Source organism: Indicator indicator, chromosome 22 (genome assembly GCF_027791375.1).
Source record: "Indicator indicator isolate 239-I01 chromosome 22, UM_Iind_1.1, whole genome shotgun sequence".
In the NCBI taxonomy this organism is placed as follows: Eukaryota; Metazoa; Chordata; class Aves; order Piciformes; family Indicatoridae; genus Indicator; species Indicator indicator.
The window spans coordinates 9,845,838-9,866,526 of NC_072031.1; the positions used below are offsets into that span (position 1 = coordinate 9,845,838).

At 38.2% G+C, this 20,689-nt stretch overlaps 2 protein-coding genes across 2 annotated transcripts; both read right to left on the reverse strand.

The window, feature by feature from the left end:
* Positions 1-2,979: 2,979 nt before the first annotated feature.
* Positions 2,980-5,539, reverse strand: LOC128974368 (parvalbumin, thymic CPV3). Its single transcript, XM_054390958.1, has 4 exons — positions 5,479-5,539; positions 4,979-5,111; positions 4,447-4,556; positions 2,980-3,005 (listed from the first exon to the last, which is right to left on the reverse strand). The coding sequence occupies exons 1-4, from the start codon at positions 5,537-5,539 to the stop codon at positions 2,980-2,982; spliced, it is 330 nt and encodes a 109-aa protein (XP_054246933.1).
* A 6,937-nt stretch (positions 5,540-12,476) lies between these two features.
* LOC128974674 (parvalbumin beta-like) lies at positions 12,477-14,636 on the reverse strand. The gene is made up of 4 exons (XM_054391352.1): positions 14,558-14,636; positions 13,785-13,917; positions 12,943-13,052; positions 12,477-12,502 (listed from the first exon to the last, which is right to left on the reverse strand). Exons 1-4 carry the CDS (start codon positions 14,616-14,618, stop codon positions 12,477-12,479), a joined length of 330 nt encoding a protein of 109 aa, XP_054247327.1. The 5' UTR covers positions 14,619-14,636.
* Positions 14,637-20,689: the final 6,053 nt, after the last annotated feature.

Consider the following 20,689-nt stretch of genomic DNA (forward strand, 5'->3'; position numbering starts at 1 on the left):
AATTCGTTTAACAAATAAATTACCAAATAGTGCTGTGATCCAGCAAAAAGCACAATGCCTCTGTATCCCTGGTCTACACGCTTTGTTAGTGCTGGAACAGGCCTGGGGAGCTCTCTGTGAGAACACAACACTGCAGCTAAATGCAGGGGTCCTGCTAAGGCTATCGGTCATCTCCCTGATTTCTTCTCAGTGTGATGTCAAGAAATGTGAGCAACTATCTGAGTGTTGCGGTGAGTAGAGATGGTTTAATAATAGATGTATTTGCTTTGCGGAATCAGAGATTTCATAAAGGAAGGTAGTAACTTTACACTGGCTTTGATTATGACTAAGCATAACAAGTTACTGAATAGCAGTAAAAACTAATGCAAAACTTCGGGTATTTAAATGCTGTGATTAATTGAGTGTATTTAACAGGAATGTCTAGGCTGTAGTTACTAGCCCAGATCTGTAGTACATGTGAAAGAAAAGCTGGGAAGAGAGCATGAGAAACAGGCTGGACAGTTTAAAAGGTTTTCGTTTTGAAGATGATTTATAGTAATATATTAATTATTTCCCTTCACAGCAAGAAATGAGAGAGAGAATTACATGAAGAATTATGCCATAGTCTGACATATTTAAGGCATGGTATTCCTTGTGCTTAGAGGTTGAATGAAGCCACTGTTTGTTCTCTTATAGTTTTAACTATTCAGAGACGGGGTAACATGGCAGAAGATATTATGGAGTAAATGAAATGGAACTCTGGAGCCCTGTCTTTTAATGGAATCAGAAATATTCCAGTGTTTTCTAATAATGTATTTTTATTGTTGTTTTGTCTAGTGAATAATTTGAGTACACAACATACAAGTGGTAATTCTGATAACTAGTGAGAATTTTACATTGCAGTTGGTGTGAGTGACAGGAGTAGCTGATTTCTGAATGCTGCCTCTCACGTCAGATCTTTTCATTAAATATAGTTCTAGAAAGCGGCTGCTCATTTCCTTCAGTAAGCCTCCATATCCATGTATTAAATGGTGGTTAAATATGGTAAATGTCTTTAGTTTTTCCTTCTTTGTGAGTCAATAAAGCACTGCCCAGGAGCTTTCTCAACTACAAGTGCTTACTTGTAGCATGTCTCTAGAAGGAGGCTTATCAATGGCATTTTTGTTTAGGCCATGGAGCAGACAGGTATCTTTGTCAGTGAGTAAATCCAGCTTGATTTATCACTATCACATGTTTTACAAAAAACATTCAAAAGTATGATTTAGCATTTCAAGGATTCCAGGGAAAGGGTAAGTTGGTTTAACTTTAAAATTTGGTTTCTTCCACTTCAGAAATCCTGAAAGCCAACAGGTTTTCCTTAATTTCAAATCTTCTCCCATAGAAATCAATAGTCTGCTGGAGTAGCTGCTGGACTATTAGGGTTTTTTAAGGTACTTTTATCCTGATGGAGAAACACAGAAAGATTCCTTTAGCTGCAATACTTTGGATGTTGGAGAGATCTCAGAATATCTCAAATAGAGTAAGCAGGTTGTATTTTTTTGTTTGGTGCTTTAGTGCACAACTTGAACACAATAATAAGCTACAAACAAACAATTGAGACTCATTTTGAACAAGATTTTTCTGAAGCTTTTACATACAAAGTAATTAAAAGCCAAGAAGTGCTGCCCTAGGAAATTTTCAATTGCTGCTGTAGTAGATTTGAAAAATACGGGCTGGGAGAGAGAAAAGGGCCAAGTATATCAAAGCATTAGCTGTCTGGGTTCTGTGACTTTCTTGCTCTGGAAGACAGATAGCCCTTCTCACAAGTGCATTCAGATTCTTTAGGTTCTTCCCTAGCAGTAGGTGATTATCTCATAAACAATTCAGCTCCCATTTTGGTGTTTTTCTGCAGTTACCAGTGTACATAGAGACTTTTGAAAAGAAAAAAATGCAGTTAATTTGGAATTTTAGTCATTTGCAGCCCAGGAAGAAATATATTGAAATTGCAGTGACTAAACCTTTGCTGAAAAGGCTTCTCTTGTGTTTTAGTGACTCCTACAAGCTGCCTGTGTGTGAACTGCAGGATAGAGCACTTGTTAATGTTGAGAAAACAAGTGGATATAGAAATACTCATCAGATCACCAGACTTTCTCTTTTCTAGTGACTGAATTGTTTGTTCACACAAAGACATTTCTTCAGCATCCCCACATGTGGATGCTTTTGTGAAGGACATTTCTAATATGCAAGACATAGCCTAGAAGTACCAGGTAGAGTACATTGGATCATTCTCAACATGCATTTCTACAAATTCTTCTACCTATTAAGAAAGGTAGAAATACCACCAAGAAGATACTTTTGTTATCGTTGTTGTTTCCCCTCTGTTTTTTAAGGCCTCACAGTTATTGGAAACCTCAAGTCCTCACAGGCTTTCATTTTAATCCTTTCTGCACCAAAGCATGTGGGTTTTATGTTCTTGTTCTCATAACTGGCTAATGTAAAAAGAGCAGCTGGAAACTGGAGCAGTCTCATGCATAAACCACTTAAGGAAAAATACATGACTGCTTTTCACTTGATGGTCACTGAGGGATTTTATCCTCACCTACCTCACAACTATATCTGGGCTTTGACAAAGACCTGAGTGTTTTAAGAACTTCAAGCTTAACCCAGATGGCCTTTTGTAAATGGAACTCACACTGATTTCAAAAGGTGTTCTTATATGAAGGCCTGATAGGATCAAGATCTGGAAGGGATTACACTTAGTTTCAATTTAGCTGTTAGAAAACCAGACACAAGCTACAGTATATGATTAATTTTTATTGGATATTTTTAAGGGAAGTGTCTACTCAAATAGAGTTAGAACATAGTAAATGGTCCACACAATGAAAAAAAACCACCAATTACTGTTTCATTATGTTGCTAAGGCAATGAACAAATAACAGACTCTGTCAAGATAATTTCAAGGTTTTGGAGTGTCTCATGCAGATTCATCCCAATTCTATCTTGTTTGGTCCTTTTGAACCTCTAAGACTGCACCAATTCTTGGAATTCTGTGAAAGATAAGAAAATATTTATAGCAGAAATATTAAAGGATTAGAAGCAAAAGATGTGTGGTTTATTAGAGATGTTGTCTAAACTTCCCCCTTTAAAACTACAAAGACAATGATTCACTGACATTTTTAAGGAACAGTAAAATGTTCAGGGCAGTTTGATCTTTCTCTCTACGTAATACTGATCTTAGCTAAAATAATGGAATGGCTAAGATGAAATTTGAGTAAGTAGTTAAGAACTTAAAAAAAAGCATTAAAAGTGAGTCCATATGTCTTATTGGCTGTTTGTAACACTTGAGGAGTGGAGTGAGTGTGGATTGCACAAAAGCCAAAACCATTGTGCAGCTTCACATGGTGTGCTGTTGAAGCATTGTGTTGTACAACAAGATACTGTCATTTGGAAGATCTGGTAAATGTTTGGCTTCTGTGAGTGAGAGTATCTGATCTGTCCTGTCTCTGAACAACTATATTAGTATAAAGATTGCTTCATAAATCATGTGTGTTTGTTCTGGCACATTTCCTAAGGAACTGGCTTTAATTCCTTCCAAAGAAAGAAACAGAAGTGTTCTGTCCTCCTAGCACAGTGAGCTGGGGAATCTGCACACCAGCACATTCCCTGCATGCTATTCCCCAAGCTCCTTTCATGCTCATCTAGGCAGCTTGTTTCTCTCATGGGACAAGTTTCTATTGGCTGCAGCCTTGTGTGTGTGTGCTTCCTGTTCAAAATGGGACACAGAAGTATGGAATGATGAGATCAAGAGGTTTCTGCACTGAGCAGCCATTAAATCACAACGACATTTCCACGGGGTGAGTGCAGTATGCTGCTTCCTAAAGCAGCTGCTTCTTCCTGTCTGGTCCTTAACCTGCCACTCAAGACAAATAGCACAGAGCCTGCTGTGGGATCTCGTGTGGGGGTAGTGACACTTGATCCTTCTGTTCTGTTTATTGTGCAAAGCAAATACTGAACTATGCTGTTAGCTCTTGCTAGTGAATGATTTCACTGACTGGCAGAATTTCTGTAGAGAGATGACTGCTGTTGAGAGCCACTGTATGTGCTGTTCATTCTCCTCTGGAGAGCTGATTCTGTTGTCCTTGATTTTACATTTGTGTGTTACAAGTGATGCTAGTGCTTACATCTGTGGAAGTGGAAGGAGAAATAAGGGGCAGTTTCTTTCAAAATAACAGGAAATTTGTGAGTGAGTGGCACTGAGAAAGTTCCTTAGGGCAACCTAGGTGAGGTTATTGACTTCCTTGTGCAGAAGGAATTGCAGGGAGGAACCTGTAAGATGGGGACTGTTCCCACCCATAAGCAGATTATCACTACAAGGGTTTCAGTAAAATCGATGAGTAGACATTAATGTACCATCAACATAAAAGAGAATATCATCACAAGTCATCCTGAGGAGCCTTATTCTTTATATAAATATAAATAAGCTTATACCTTCAGCCCCAATTTTACCATCCCCATCATGATCTGCAGCTGCCAGGAAGGTCTTGGTTTCTGAGGTGGTTAACACTCTGGCTCCACACTCAAACCTCTGAAGGAAATACCTAGGAAGAAAGCAACTTTGATTATGATTTTCATGGTTCTTTTATGCTGATAGCTATCCATAAACGAAGAGTTACCACAATGGCCAAGTCCTTGAAACACTGCTTCATTTGACAAGCTAAATCTTAGTTATATATATTTCTGCTTTTTAAGTTCAGCCCTGATACAACTGGTTCTGTCCACTACTGAAATCCACCCCCAGGGAGTTATTTGTTCTATACTGAGCATTTTAAAGGCATTTACTAGCATTTAAAGGTATTTACTAATATGTTCTTCTCTATTGGGATTATCAGACACCTTTCACTGTCTGCTGAAAGTTTTTATTAGTGTTTAGCATAACTTGTACTAAACATTTACAGGACAGTAGTGGAAAGAAAAAATGCTGGTGTTTGGACAGCCTCTAAATAGTTAACAAAGTCCTTACTTGAGCTCATCTTCCTCAATAAAGCCACTCTGATCATTGTCGAGAATCCGGAAGATCTCCTTGATCTGGCTGCTACTCTTTTTAGACATCCCACTGATCTGAAAGAATTTTTTGGGACTAAAGGAATCTGGAGCTGAAAATAAATTAATAAATAAATTAACCCCAGACCACTGCTTTCACTGTGCTAAATGGTCTGAGGGTGTTGCTTTGTTACATTGTAATTGTTCTAAACATGAATGATAGATAAAGCCTGTCAGAGAATTAATTTTGCCATAATGCACCATGCATACCCTCCTAAACATACAAAAAAATAATCCTATGGGGATAAGTTACAAACTGACAGTATAAACCAGTCATGAACAAATGTACTGTGACAGCTAAGGGAAGAGATTACAGAAATCTGTTTACAGTATGTGCTTGTTCAGTATTCCTTTGGAATGGAGTTAAAGTTGCTATGTGTTTACACAAAGTAAGTTTGAGAGTTTTAATTGTTCTCTCACCTTGGCAGTCCCGCAGAGCAGCAGCAATATCAGAAGGGCTTAGAATGTCTGTAAGGCTCATTTTATACCTGTGCAAAATAGTATATTGCAAACAGATTTGTGAAATGCAAATGCATCTTACAACAAATTGGTTTTTCAGTGTTCTGAAGCAGCACGCTATATGGTAACGAGACTTCTGAGGTAGATGAACCTAATTGATCAACATCACTGCTATTCCTGAACTAATTAGAAGATTTAGTATATCACTTCCTTAAAATCAGCAGTACTGAAATAATAGCTCTTAGTGAGACAGGTTACATAAATGATGTTGTGAGTTCATGATCAGTTTTTTATCATTTACCTACATAGTATTAAGTACAGCACATTTTAAAACTCTATGTAACTGTTAATCTAATAACTCTATGTAACTGTTAGTCTAATAACTAGTCTTACTGGAATGCATGGCCTCTGGCAATACAAATAACAGTCTATGCAGTGGAAAAAAGAAGGTCAAGAAGGTTTGCTTCTGTTTTCTCCCCCAACAGTTCTGAAGAATAAAAAGAAAACTGATACTTATCTATAGAAGGTCCATCATCCACATGTAATTCCAGCAATTAAAATTAAAACCTTAGAACAATGGTTATTGTACTTACTACTGGTGCAGCTCTGCACTGTAAATTCATTTAATTAATCTCAAGTCAGCTGCTCACCTTTATAGTTTTCTGAGCTAGGTAAAGGAAAAATAGCTGAGGAGATACCAGGCAAAATAGTAATGTTGGCTCTGGCTTGCCACTCTGGCTTATAAAGGATTCAAAAGGTGACAATAACCACTACTTAGGTTACTGTTTCATGGATCAGATGTTTGATTTGAGCCCTAGCTCAAATTTCTTCCTTAACTAATTAAACTTTTCTTTCTATTTATATCCTAAGATAATATAGACAAGAAGAACAGAGTTTTTTAATAACTCTTCTTGTGCTTAGTTTAAGTACAACTCTGCCATCAAAATGCAGCCTTTCAATCCCCAAGTATGTTAAAGGTTTTCAGTTGCATCCTTTAAGTTGCTCACTGGAAGATGACTCCAGAGACAAATCCTAATGAAAAGAAACTAGTTGGTTTCCCTAAGTCTGTTGATCCTTTGGAATGTATAACGGAAGATGGAGATGAAAGATCAGAGGTGACAATATGTCATTCTGACAAAGACAACTTGTCACTAGGATAGAGGCAAGCATGCTATAATTTGGGGTGATCTTTCTACAATAAGCTTCATTTTGTATTTCCTGACCATTTTCTAAATTACTGTGCTGTCCCTTATCAGGAGTAGAACAAAAGCCAACGCCTTCAGTGACAGCAAAACTCTGACACTAGGTGAATCTGAGTAAACTAATCTTGTCTATATTTCTTGAAGATTATGGACAATGAGATGGCCTACTTAATAATCTACTTTGAATATTCTAAATTACATTAAATCAGTAATAAACTTGAAATTGTAGGAATCAGAGTTTGTTAGTGTAAAGATAGATTTACAACACACTCTTACAGTCTGTTTCCTTAATAAGAAGTTAAAATAAGTTATAAAATGTGGGACTTATTATATATTTCAAGAGCATTTATTTGGGAAAAAAAAAAAAAGGGAATTGGGAACAACAGATAACAAAGTTTTCCTTCTCAGACACACTTTTTTTTCCCCTTAAGGGAATCTATGTGGATGAAATGGTAGGATGAAGACCAGTAAAGCATGCATGTATTTTGGTTAGAGTTTATTGTAGAACAGTCTATTATGGTATTAAAAGTAATGTTCTCCTAACACATCATCATTGGTTTAGTTTTTAATGGTTGGAAATAGCATGGCATGCCAAACAAATAGCATTTTTTATAGTAACAAAAGTTATAAATATTGCTGTCGAATGGAGTAGAGTAGTATCTAAGCCTTGGTGTAAAGTAATGGACTACAGTGGGTGTACTCCTGAGTGGTTTAATGGCAGTGAGAAAAGTATCAAGAATAGCAATTGTTCTATAGCACCTTTGTCTGAATTGGGGTAGAGAAAGCAAGGTATAAGTAACACAAAAAACCAGACATCATTTAGTGACACTTCAACCTGTTTTGCTGTTTCATTTGTATGCAAAAGAAAGTGACATAAGGCACAAATAATCAGACTTGTCTTTAATCCCAAATATCAGATGTCTAGTAGTGAAAGAATGCTCTCTTCCGTCTCTTTCAGTAGGAAAACTGTTTATAGTCATCTAGAAAAAACATTTTCTATTAAGCCTAAGAACCATGGGCTGTTGTAAATTAGTATTATCTGACTAAAACAACTCGAACTGTGCTGATTTGTAGAAGCAAAGATGTAATCTCAGGTCTTTTGGTGTTTCAGGGTTTTTTTTCTTCTTAGTTCGGTACTGTATGTACATGTTGATTTCTGTCTGAGATTTGTGTGATATTTTGATCCACCAGACAGTGGCCGTGGGAGTGAAGAGCATGCTGTGCTTTCTGCAGAATCATTTTGAAATAATGTTCATCCTTCTTGCACTCTGTTGTGAATTTTCTCCTTTATGATCATCTCAAGTTGATAAAGAGTTTTTACAGAAGGTACTTTTACAGATTTCTCTTGACATTTTTACTGCCAAGGTGTTTTTATTTTTTGGGGGGGGACTTCTCTGATCGTGCCATAGATACTACTTTGCAGTAGGCTTCCTTTATTTCTGCTTGTCCTGCACACTGCTCATTGAACTACTTGCTTTGTTTAGATTTTTGACTTGTCATACAACACTAATTATTGAAACTAATGAGAACGAGGAAATTGAAGTAGAGGAGAACGATGAGAAAAAGATGAGCATATAATAATCAGGCTCAAAATATATCTGCAACTAATTCAGGGCTTATGATAAAATATTAGCAACCAATGCTCAAAGAATGGCATTTGGTTACCTCATGTACTCTGCCACGGTGTACAGGATGCTGAACTGTTTTTAAACGTATTCAACAGTAGTAAAAGAGCCAGAGTTAGTATTATCAAAATATGATCTCAAATAAAAGTGACCTAACTGCTGCAATAAGTTCACTATTATTGCTTACGAAGGGATCTTTAAATGTTTGAAATTCAACACTGGCAACAAAAGTGATGGTAATCTTGGCTGAAAGATGGTTGACAAAAGCCTAAAAGAGCTGAATTTCAGAATCTAGTTGATGTCACTGTATATTGATACAGGTGGGAATCTAGGGTTACTGCCTTTTATTTATTTATTAATGACACTTCATCTGAAGTACAGGTTTCTCTCCACTACAATTAGAATGAAATAATCAGGGATGTGTATATTATATAAAGGGATGTTTTAATTAAATAATCAACTTTTACAGCTAAATTATCTGCCTGTTTTCATTACTTCTAGGGTATGCATTAGCTTGGGTAATTGCAATCACTTCAGGGGTTCAAAAACTGAGATCTATAAAATAAATCTGCTAAAGGATATCGCACAAGAAGTTTAATGCTATGAAGAAAATACCTAATAATTCAACCAAAACAACAGCTGCTAGATAATGGGAAGTTAACAACAGTGCAAAATCTGGTACAGAATCTGAGTATTGCACAGCTTCCAGGAATGCTTATCACCTATTCCTGTGAAATGCCCATTAAAAATCATTGTTGTTTGTTTGTTTAGTTGGTTTTTTTTTTGTTTATTTCCTCTTTCCTTTATTAGGGTTACGTGAAATTGTTACTGGATTGCTCATCTAAAGATACATGTACTTGTGTCACTTCTCAGGTTTTCCTCCAAGATGTCTCTATGCACAGTATATACAGGAATATTAAATACTTTTTTTGGTTGGCTGGTTTGTTTTTGTTTTTGTTTTGTTTCAGACTTCCAGAATTAAACTGGAAGGCGTACTTCTGGGAAATGCAGAACATTCTCATGGGTAATCGATTTTTTCTAGGAATGTAGCCATATGAAGCAACTATTTTCAAATAAGTACTGTTCACTTCTCTAATAGGCAGAGGAAGGTTGTGTTTTGCTAAATCATTGACAGGTTGTGGACTAGTCTTGTATTCTTTGTGTTCTCTTTGTTCTGCAGTACAGAGTTAATTAGCAGTGGCAATCAGCTAAAGACATGACTTTAAGCAGATGCAAAAGAAACATCAGCAGCTGTCTCAGGTGCGATCAGAGGAGAGGTGTTAACCTGAGACCAACTACAATAAAGAGATGCTGTAGCAGCTGTTCTGAAACCCACACAACTGCCTCGTTCAGCCCTCGGTTGCGTTAGGGCCAGAACAGTTGTATCATGAGCCTGGATAACCCATTCTGTATTTGTAATGAGTTTGGAAGTAACTAAAATATAGAATCATAGAATGGTTTGGCTTGGAAGGGACCTCTAAAGGTCGTCTAGTCCAGCTATCCAAATATATACTTTCTAACTATGTGGTTGATCATTAATGTTGATGTCCCAGTGGTGATGGCAGAGAATCTTAGTGTGAATATAGCTATACCATTGAAAAGGGTCTTTACAACAAAATTAATCCTATCCAGCCACTGCAAGTTGCCTCTTAAGGCACATTCTTCAATCATATAGAAATAACTACAGAATGCAATCTGAACGGCTGCTGGGACTACAGTCTTTTACCATATTTAACAGAAGTTTAAGAACATGGTTTACTCTTTGATGTTTTGCATTATTGCAATGAAGGATGAAATCTAGGCCTTGAAAGCCTCAGTGACAAAGCTTTCTTTCCATGCAGAAAGTAGAGGATGCTACCCAGAGCACTGAGCAGACATCTGGGCTGTAGGATCAAAAGTTCAAGATACATCCTGCAGCACTGTGGGTCTGGAGCTAAACAAAGACAGGTATGTCTCTCACATTAGGAGAAATATCTTGTGTACTTTCCCTCATTTAAATGATGTCCTTAGCATTCTGTGTTAATGAGATTGATTTCTATTTGAAAATGATAGCAGAATAGACTAACATAACTGATATGTCGTATAAGTAATTATAGAGATGACTCTGATCAGGATATTGTTTTTCACTTAAAAAATTGTCCCGGAAGATGTCTGCTAGCAGTTGGTATGCTGTGCGTTTGTCATGCTTCTGTGACTCAGTAAGACAATTTTCTCCCTCTGACCCTGAATGCAATTGTCTGTGTGGGGACGTACGATTATGATTTTGCAGCAGTCTTTCCAGCTGTGGCCTTACAAGCACAATTTGAAGAGCTTTCTTAAAGCACATTAGAAGCAGTCACAGAACTTTCACAGTACCTGAGAGCCTGTGTGAATGAGAGACAGAGAGGAAAAGGAGAGTGTGTTCTTATAAACAGAAAATAGCATTTTCTGCACCAGTATGCTTACTGGCAATACTGAAAGAAGGAAAGGTCTAAAAGCATCTATAGCCACAGGCTCTTCTTAACTTTCTGGAGTGATCACTGAAGCTGATACCAGACTTACCTTGTCATTAATTTTTTACTGTTCTTAATGGAATGGTAAGTGGTGAAATTGTCTTAGATTTGTAGACCTAGCAGGCTAATCAGTGTGGAAGTAAGTGTGGTTAAATAAAGGAGCTTCCTGGTAACTCAAAAGTTATCTGAGCTGTCTGTGCCTTTCTCTCTCATTATCCATTAATATTGGTACAATGCTTGAGGATCTTCATGTGACCCATATGAAATGGTGATATAAAACATAGTATCAGCTGAGGTATATAGCATTTTATGGCAGTAATGGGAGCTTTTAGCCCTGCAGTCAGACTGCAGTTACAAATGCCTCAGAATTTTGTTTGTTGCTCTCCTGAAATGACATCAAATTTATAAATGTAAATTTGTTTGATGAATAATTATTTTATCACTGTTAAGAAAAATTCTACAATATTAGGGCCTGATTTATTTAATAGAGTCAATGGAAAGATATTTTTGGCAAGTAGGACTTCTATGCAAAACAACCTGCAGTTGTGCTAACAATTAATGCTCTTGACATTTACCTTGCGAGAACTCATTTTAGCATAAATCATGTTGATTAAAGGGTACCAAATCTCTGTTCTTGCTCTCTGTGTACAGACTTTCAAGTCTCACACTGACAGAGAGGAGAAATCTTGGTTCCTGATTCCTACCCTTGTGCAGATAGACCATGTCTTGCTCCTTTCTGTATCTGTGCCATGGTATGCAACAGCTGGTATGCTGGATATTTGGTGCCAGATGGATGGCACTAAAGGGCATCCAGCGTGTGAAGTGAATCCAACAAAAGGTATTTATTCCCCTACTGCAAACAAGCACCACAGACTTTTTCTGAGACCTCCATCCTGCTCCCAAGATCTGAGGCATAGGGTCCCCTCCTTTGGAAAACAAAATGTTAGCATTCTGTGTTCAGAGATTATTTAATGTGGCAAAACTGAATCATCAACAGAAGTGGACAGACGGGTTACTAGAAGTGTTCTGGCTTGAATTAGCTTCAGCAGCTATAAGAGTTTAACTTCGTGTAAGTGGAACACTAGTGCCATCAGGTGGGCAGGAAGCTGCATGAGCCCTTGGAGAGTTTTGAATGTGTTAGTAGTAATCTAGATTCATCTTGGATACGCTGGACCTTATTAGTGCTAGGTCCTGCCATTTTGCTAGTGTCTGAAACATAATCAACTGCCTCAAAACGTATGGAACATTAAATACACCTCTTGATTAAATACCACTGCTACCAGTTACCATAAACAGGTTTTACCCCTGCACGTTTTATTAATCCTAGTTTTTGCAAATATTGAAAATAAATGGCCCATGGAAATGCTTTTAATTTTCTCTTAATATTTTTACTGGTGTCTTGAATGCCCAAAATTCATTTGAACAGAGCGGGTTCCAATTCAGTCTCCCAGTGGTATAAATATCTTCTGCTTAAAACACTGGGGAACATGGGTGAAGTAGTACTGCACTACTTTAAATGTTTTCCAGTGATAGGAAATCATTTGACAGCAATTGTTCATGACCTTCCAGGGTGCAAAACGAGTAAGTGAATAGTAGGCTGTTTATGGCACAGATATCTTCATCTTTATTTTGACTGCTTGTTAAGATTTGACCAGAGCTTGAAACTCTGAAAAAGAAATAAGAGGATATTAAAATGGGACCACATTTTTAAGTGCACAGTCAAAAAAGTACTTTATTTTTAGTTAAAATGGGAAACTAATGGTGCTTCCTCTGATTATCACTCTTTAAATGTAGCACATTATATAGATATAAAGGAATTGTTGCATTTGCCCTGTTGTACCATAGTTCAATAGTAAAGCAGTGAAATGATTTACTGAGATTTTATAAATATGTCAATTTAGATTCCAGTCCTGAAAAAAATCTAAGGGACTGACCACCTATAGCTGAGAGCAGTATATATTCTGTCTCTTTTGTTAGATCCTCTCTACAATACAGAGGAGATCTGAGCACCTCAGAATCAGATCCATAATATGCTATGTATGAAGCAGGGCACCTGCCTAGAGTCTCAAAGGCAGCTATCCCTCTGTTTAATAAAGGCAGTCTTACCTTCCACTCCAATTTTACCGTCTCCATCACTATCACCTGCTGCCAGGAATGCCTTGGTCTCAGTGTCAGTCAAAACTCTGGCACTGGCTGAGAAATTCTGCAGGAAATATCTGTTAAAGGTGAGAGGACAAAGGAGTGATACAGTACTGAAAGCATTCAGAGTTTATTATTGGTAATAGCTGCAAAATTCCAAGCTTTATTCAATTCTTGAGACTATTTCAAAAGCTCTTTGTGTGAGAATAAGAGTAAGAAAGTAATAGGATGTTGCATCACAACATAAAAAATTCCTTGATGATATTTTGGTTTCATTTGGTTAAAAAGGCAAAATTAAAATTGACTCCATAGCAGCAGGATTCATCTTCCCTTCTCTTGTATCATCTTTCTTTTCTCCCAACACTTAAAACTTAAGAATGGCAAGAATTTTTCTAACCTTACTTTTTAACTTCAAAGTCAGATGAATATGATCTGGAAGATGAAATTTGTGTGACAGAAGGAAAGATGAGAGAAAAGCAGCCCTTTGAATTCAATCTAGTAGAAAAATCTTGCAATAATAAAAAGCAAACTCTAGCAGAAGTGCTATTTCTGTCTTCACAGTCTGTCAGTTATCCCTAGATGAAACAAGTGCTATCAGAGTGTTCTCTTGTGATCCAGTCTTCCCTTCATTATATGTCTTGCAGCTCCTTCAGCACAAGCACATGCACGCACGTGTGCACACACACACACACGCACAATTGTCTCTCATCCAAAGAGACAGCTGGAAAGGGAGGAATTTTGATCTTATCCTGCATGTTTGAACAATAAAACACGAGCCTGTGGGTAACTCACTTTTTTTATTTACTTACTTCAGTTCCTCTTCCTCAATAAAGCCACTCTTGTCTTGGTCAAGAATTTCAAAGACTTGAGCGAGTTGGTCTTTGGACTTGGAGTTGAGACCCACTTTGATGAAAAAGGTTTTGTAATCGAATGAGTCAGCAGCTGAAATATCAGGAAGAGATGAAGAAAAGTAGTTCAAGATCTGGACACCCCCTCCACCCCCCCAGGATTGCAATTTGGTCAAAAAGCAGCAAACTGTTCTGCAGTATGGTGAGGGTTAATGCAGACTCTAATGAACAATCTTGGATTTTCCTGAATTTATTTCAGATTAATGGGATTTTCCATCAGTGATCTCTCAGATCTAGGACGATAAATATTGATTGTGGTCTTCATCATGCAAGAACAGATATTTGTAAATAGATGCTTCACTGAAACAAATTAATGGAATTTGAGGATAAGACCCAGGATTTCAGCCTCTGGATTTTATCATACTTAAAATTGCTACAATGCGGAAGTGATAATGAGTGTTTGTGCCTTGTCTGGCAAAGATTAAATCTTACATTTGTTTCTTTACCTTGCATTCTTTTTTTTTTTCTTTCTGATAAAGCCAGTAAAGCTGTAATTGTAAAACAAACATAACAAGAACATCTTATCATGAGTCCTGGAGAGGAAGTCAGCATTGTGCTGCCTAGTTCATCCTTTCAGCCTTTTCAGTTTCCATTGGAATTGAAATGTCAGGGTTGTGAGGACAAAAGAATTTGATAGATAAACTGAAAAGCTAAATTTAAAACATAAATGTTACCTTGACAGCTCTGTAAGCCAGCAGCAATTTCAGCTTCCATCAGGATGCCAGAAAGAGCCATGTCAAAGCTACTGTGAAATAAAAAATAATATTGGGGACAGTTCATACTGATCTTGCTCTGTCAGCCTTTGCTGCTGCCCCATGAAGACAACCATAAGTGGGGCAGTTGCAATCTAGGTATCAGGGCAAACCAGGGTAGCGGACCTGCAGGAACTAATTGTTCTGTCCTTTAGTTCAGACACAGGTAGTGCATCTGGCTTGCAGTTTTGTCTAGTTTAGTCTTCAGGTGCACAAGCTGAGGACAAACCCAAACGTATTTCTAGAACTGCATGGCATTTGGGTGCTTTGGTTATTTCCATGCAGTGTTTGTGTTGATTATTGGGATGTCTTCAAAAGCTCCAGAGGAAAGATTGAACTCACCTTGCCACTTAGTTTTCCCCAAGCCAAGAAATGTAAGGTGAAAGGTCTGCAGAGTCCTCTTGACTGAATTCTTTTTCACATGACAGAGATAATGACTTATATAGACCTTAATTAAGTCCTCTCAACCTTTTACAGAAGTCCTAGAGCCACGTGATGGCTCAGATACCCAAGGGATAAGTTACTGTGGCTGACAAGACCTGCTAACTAATCAGATTGATATTTATATCCCAAAGGAATATGCATGGTAATTTAGACAATATATAAGCTCTAGTGCCTGCCATACAAAGCAAATCCTCTCAACTTCCTCTCAATTTTTAGTCTAGTAAATGGTTTTTGTTCTGTGAATGAAAAAACCCCCACATTTATTTTTATTGCTTAATGATAGCAACAAATGGACATTTTCATGGTAGGCTTTGACATCTAAGGGCCCGATCCTGATAGGAATTACCCCTGAAATATTAATCCTGCAATTAGTCTAACAGTCTTCAAATAATGCTAATACTGATAGATTTATAATAAATATATCTGACCTACAAGTAGAATCTCACAGATAAAACTTTTAATTTGAAATCATCTGAAAGTATTTTTGATAAACTGGTAATTAAACTTTGGTTACCCAGTTACTGAAATACATGTTTTAGACTCTATGAGTCTAATATTGGAGACATTTGTTCCGTATTAATTGCATGGTGAACATTTAAAATTATCATAAGAAGTGTATCCATTTATAGATTGAAGGTTGTCAGTTGTTCAAGCAGCACAGACGAGTACGCATTAATTAATGGTAGTAAGGAGTGAAACTGAGCAGTGAAATCTGTGATACTTGGTTCTTTATTTCTGTACTGAAAAAATAAACTTCTGTATGGATTCAAACAGTAACTAAGCTCAAGCTGCACTCCTCCACTTGGCTGTCTTGTGAAATCTGTTGAAAATTAGCAGCCTCAAGAATGCGTGAAATTAGCCAATAGTGTAAAAGGCCATTGGGAGAGCATTTCACAGCCACACATACCAAAACATGCAGGGAGTGTCAGTGTAGCTTTAAATAGTTGAGTAACACCATTACATTTAAAAGAAAGCCTAACACTTGGTCAATATAACATAAAGCTGCTGTCTTTTCCTTCAGAAATTATAGCCAGGAAACTACATCTTAGCTTCTCTTGTTTATTTCTTCAAGTGAAGAACACTTAGGAGAAGCACTAACTATATTATTCTAAACCCATGCTGTGTAGTAAATTGAACACTGTGAAAGCACAGTTTTATGGACTATAGAAGATCAACTGAGCAAGTTATTTCTGAAGGCATTTTATTCTGGTGAATATATGAACTAAGTGATCTGCACTTTGCTCTTGGGAATCTAGCCTTTGTTTCAGATTGCTAGGAAATAATTGAGACTATAGCCTAGTGTAAGCAAGGCTCTGATAAGTGTGTTGGAATTACTGAACATTCCTTCTAACTTCCTTGTTAGAAGACCACATTTTTGTTACAGGCATTTATTGATAAAAGTGTTTTGAGTATTTTGAGGCAAACGAGAGCTTGCCTGTAGATGGCACCAAAGTCAGTGAAGGCCAGCCATGAAATCTCTCCAGGACTACCGGGGGTGAGATTAAAAAAAAACAAAACAAGTAAATGAGAATGAGAACAGGTTAATAGGTGGGTGCTGAGGAAAAGAAAGAGGAACAGATATTTATGAGAAAAAATGTCTAGTCTATCAAATCACTCAAAAGACTGGAATATATGCACACTAAACTGAAAAGTCAGGCATCATTCCAGAGGACTTTCCTTTAGTAATGATTTGGAAGAAGAGCTTATGTTGTCTGTCTGAAAACCATCAGGTTTTGCTGTGTTTATATTTATGCTGGCTAAAATTTTCTGTCTATTAGGGAGTATTGTGGAGGCACCCACAAAACAGAGAGCAACTGCCACACAAAAATGGGGATTTCTTGTGATCACGACTACTTAGCACTCCTTCCGACACAAATAAATTACAAGTTCAGAGGGCAGTTGGGGATACGCTGCTACACCAGAAATTCAGCTTTAACCTTGAGCTTTATGGAATACTTTTTCCACTAAGATGACCCAAAGTGTGCATGCACTCAGTTGTAAAGGGGAAACCTCTCACTCCAGGGTACCCAAAGTGTACAGTCACCACAGTGGTGGTGAGGACTCACTCAACCCATGGAAGTATTCTTAGATGGCATCCCAGTCTCAGGGTAGAGGGTCTGACTGCCAGGCCACTTGCTGTATGGGTACAAACTCAAAATGTCTGTGTAGCAGGACTCCAGTTATACCCTAAGTCAAGGGTGCAGTGGGGTCAGTTCTAGTTAGTTGTAGGGCTGAGCCCACAGACCCACCTAAAACCAGGCTAAGAGCCCGGGCCCAGAGGCACTGGTTAAAGTCCAAGAGACACCAAGCTGATCTTTATCAGTCTCTAGCAAGCCTCAGCCCTTTGTCAGGGGCCTGTAACAGGCTTTTGTGTTTCTGTCACAGTGGCTGTACCTGCTGCAGGGTGATCATTGCAAACATGAGATCAGTTTGTTCTGGAAGCCTGGGAGTTAGAGCAGAAAGTTAGTTATCTGAGAAATACCAGTTTATTAATATCTACTTGTGATGAAACCGATGTGATTCCCTTTGAGTCAAGCATGTGCATACTCTGCTCTGATATAAGTTCCCCTTTGAATTTAGGGTCCAGAATAGCTTTATACCTGCAAGGGAAGGCATGCCCTGGGGATACCTGATGGATAGGAGCAACTGATGTTGTGATCTGATTTTCTTTTCTGGAGCTTGATATAAAAGCCTTCTGATATTCCTGTTATCATGAGTGTATGACATGCTGATAAGCAAGTCAAAAGTTAAGGATCAGCTATATCCCAGATGCTAGATGGTGTGCTCTATAGACTGATGTCATGGTAGCTTTCTGTGCTTGCAAACAAAAGTAATGTGGAAACTGTGTCATGAAATGTGAACACTTTAAATTAGTTCATATTCCATAGCATCTATTTATTAAAATGTTTTTAAATATATGAACAATCAAGCATGAAAATGTTATGAACATGTCTACTCAGGGATTTAATCAAGATGTATCTATTTCAGTAACCCATTCCAGGAAATGAATCCAGCCTTGGCCCCCTCTGCCTACACTGTTTATGTGAAGAGATCCAGGCACCTCTGATGATGCTGCATCAAAGATTTTCCACATGGGCTGGCTGCTAACTCCGAGAAGAAACTTTACCAGTCTATGTGTGCAATGAATGTTCTGACATCCCCTTGCCCTTTCTGTCCTCTCTCACTTGTTAGAAGATGACTGTGAGATTTCAAACAGTTGGGGAGCTGAAATTGAATCTGAAGTTTGCAACTGGCTCTAGGTTGTGATTTCCAAAGGAACATGAAGTTAGGAAGCAGCCAGGTTCCACTAAATATCAGGAGATTTTATCTTATGCATGTGTCTGCTTCTTTATTAGGACAGCCCAAAATTTCAGTTTAAGAGAGATAATGGGTTCAGAGGCTAAAGCAATAGGGTGGATTTGGATATTGAGTTCAACACCCTGGACCTTTATATCCCTTTTGTAAGAGCTTGCATAGGGCAATCAATTTCTTTGTGATTAGTTCCCACTTAAAGAAATCATTGTAGTATGTCTTTATTTCACAAAAACTACTGGGAGGATGAGAGATTTAACTGCGTATACAGGTTAATGAGGGGACTGAGGTATGTCTGAGAACTCAGAGTCTTTGGGTTCAGCAGGACTCAGACCTGCCACACACATTTTGGGTTGCTCTTTAATTGTCTTAAGGAATGGTAACAGACACAACATGGCCTTTATCCTGGAAATTCTGAAGCAGTAATATATTGTGTATTATACTGAGTAGGACAGTCTTACTGAGAACAGGTTCTAAGTGTGATAATACAGGGTGTTACCATAGAATAGCTTATGTTGGTAGGGACCTTAGAGATCTCCAACTTCCCCACCATGGGCAGGGATGCCTCTCAACTAGACTCAGCTGCTTAAGGCCTCATCCAGCCTGACCTTGAACACCCCAGGGAGGAGACATCCACAACATCCCTGGGCAACCTACTCCAGAGTCTCACCCCCCTCATACTGAAGAACTTCTTCCTAAGATCCAGTCTAACCCTATTCTCCCTCAGCTTAAAACCATTCCCCCTTGTCCTATTGCTAGACACCCTTATGAAAAGTCCCTCTCCAGCCTTCCTGTAGGATCCCTATAGATATTGGAAGACAGCTATAAGGTCTCTCTGGAGTCTTCTCTATGCTGAACAACCCTAGCTCCCTCAGCTTGTCCTCACAGTGGAGATGTTCCAGCTCTTGGATCCTCTTTGTGGCCCTTCTCCGGGCTTGCTCTCTGTCTTTCTTATGATGGGGACACCAGAACTTGATGCAGTGTTTGAGATGGATTTTAGTGCCAGCAGAAGACATAATAGGGACTAGGCATTGCTTTTCCTGAACAATCTATGGGCTTTCTCTGAAACTGGGTACTTTTTTTTGGAGTTTTATTGTAACTGCTTCTAATTAAATGGCTGGATGGTTTTAATACTATTTAAAACATCTTCTTGCAAGGAGATACTGTTCAAGAAGAACACATTTTCTCATAAACCACATTGTCTGAAGTTTTACAAAAGGTCATAATATAGAATCATAGAATTGTTAGGGTTGGAAGGGACCTCAAAGATCATCTAGTTCCCACCCTTCTGCCATGGGTAGGGACACCTCCCACTAGATCAGGTTGCCCAGAGCCACATCCAGTTTGGCCTTAAAAACCTCCAGGGATGAGGCTTCTGCCACCTTCCTGGGCAACCTGTTCCAGTGTATCACCACCCTTATGGTGAAAAAACTTCTTCCTAACATCCAATCTGAATCTACCCATTTCTATTTTCTTTCCATTCCCCCTAGTCCTATCATTACCTGACACCCTAAAAAGTCCCTCCCCAGCTTTCTTGTAGGCCCCCTTAAGATACTGGAAGGCCACAATAAGGTCTCCTCAGAGCCTGGTACTCAGAAGTGCTTAATTCTGTGGCAAAAGTGCAGTTGTGAACAGTGATGTGTAGTTGTTTAGCATCTCTGAAATACTACCTAGGCCACTATGTAGCCCTGCATTTCTTGCATTCCACATGAGACTTTCAGATGTGCAAAGAATGCAGTATCAGGTCTGTCATGGTATTGTGTGTTCCATTTGCTTGTGAACTAGTGACATGATACTATAGTGATGAGCTAATCTGTGTATAACACTTCTCTACTGTTGCCCTCTGGGGTTCTTTCTTCAGCAGATACAAGAATGAATAAGGTAAAAGGAACCAAGAGAGTCTTATCATTATGCAAAATATTTCAGTGGCACAATTAAGAGCAGCTATAATTTAAGTCCAGATTTGACATCAAAGGTGGTGGGTACAGAATTAGGGTTTATATTCATTATAACATTGCCAAGGTTCAGTGGCTCTGATTGCTAGAATTCCTCTTTTACATTAGCTGCCTGAAATCAGCTGAACAGCTCTCTTGTATGCCTGGGTATGAGCGAGCTGTACTTGCCTCACATAATCATCTTGCAATTCATGGAAATGCCAACGTTGAATGTTACATAAAAGTTCCAGAAGGCTTTGCTTCTGCTCTTCTTTGAAACAGCTGCCAAATAATGTTATAATTAACATCCAGTCTCGGCAGAGAGTATTAAAATGACAGTCTACTTGTGAGCTGGAACCACGTC

Coding starts and splice junctions, on each gene's coding strand:
- LOC128974674 (XM_054391352.1), bottom strand. CDS start 14,618: ATGGCTCTTTCTGGCATCCTGATGGAAGCTGAAATTGCTGCTGGCTTA. Junction 13,918..14,557: donor TGGCTTACAGAGCTGTCAAG/GTAACATTTATG, acceptor CTGATATTTCAG/CTGCTGACTCATTCGATTAC. Junction 12,503..12,942: donor CGGTAAAATTGGAGTGGAAG/GTAAGACTGCCT, acceptor TTTCTTTTTCAG/AGTTTCAAGCTCTGGTCAAA.
- LOC128974368 (XM_054390958.1), bottom strand. CDS start 5,539: ATGAGCCTTACAGACATTCTAAGCCCTTCTGATATTGCTGCTGCTCTG. Junction 5,112..5,478: donor TGCTCTGCGGGACTGCCAAG/GTGAGAGAACAA, acceptor ATTTATTTTCAG/CTCCAGATTCCTTTAGTCCC. Junction 3,006..4,446: donor TGGTAAAATTGGGGCTGAAG/GTATAAGCTTAT, acceptor TATCTTTCACAG/AATTCCAAGAATTGGTGCAG.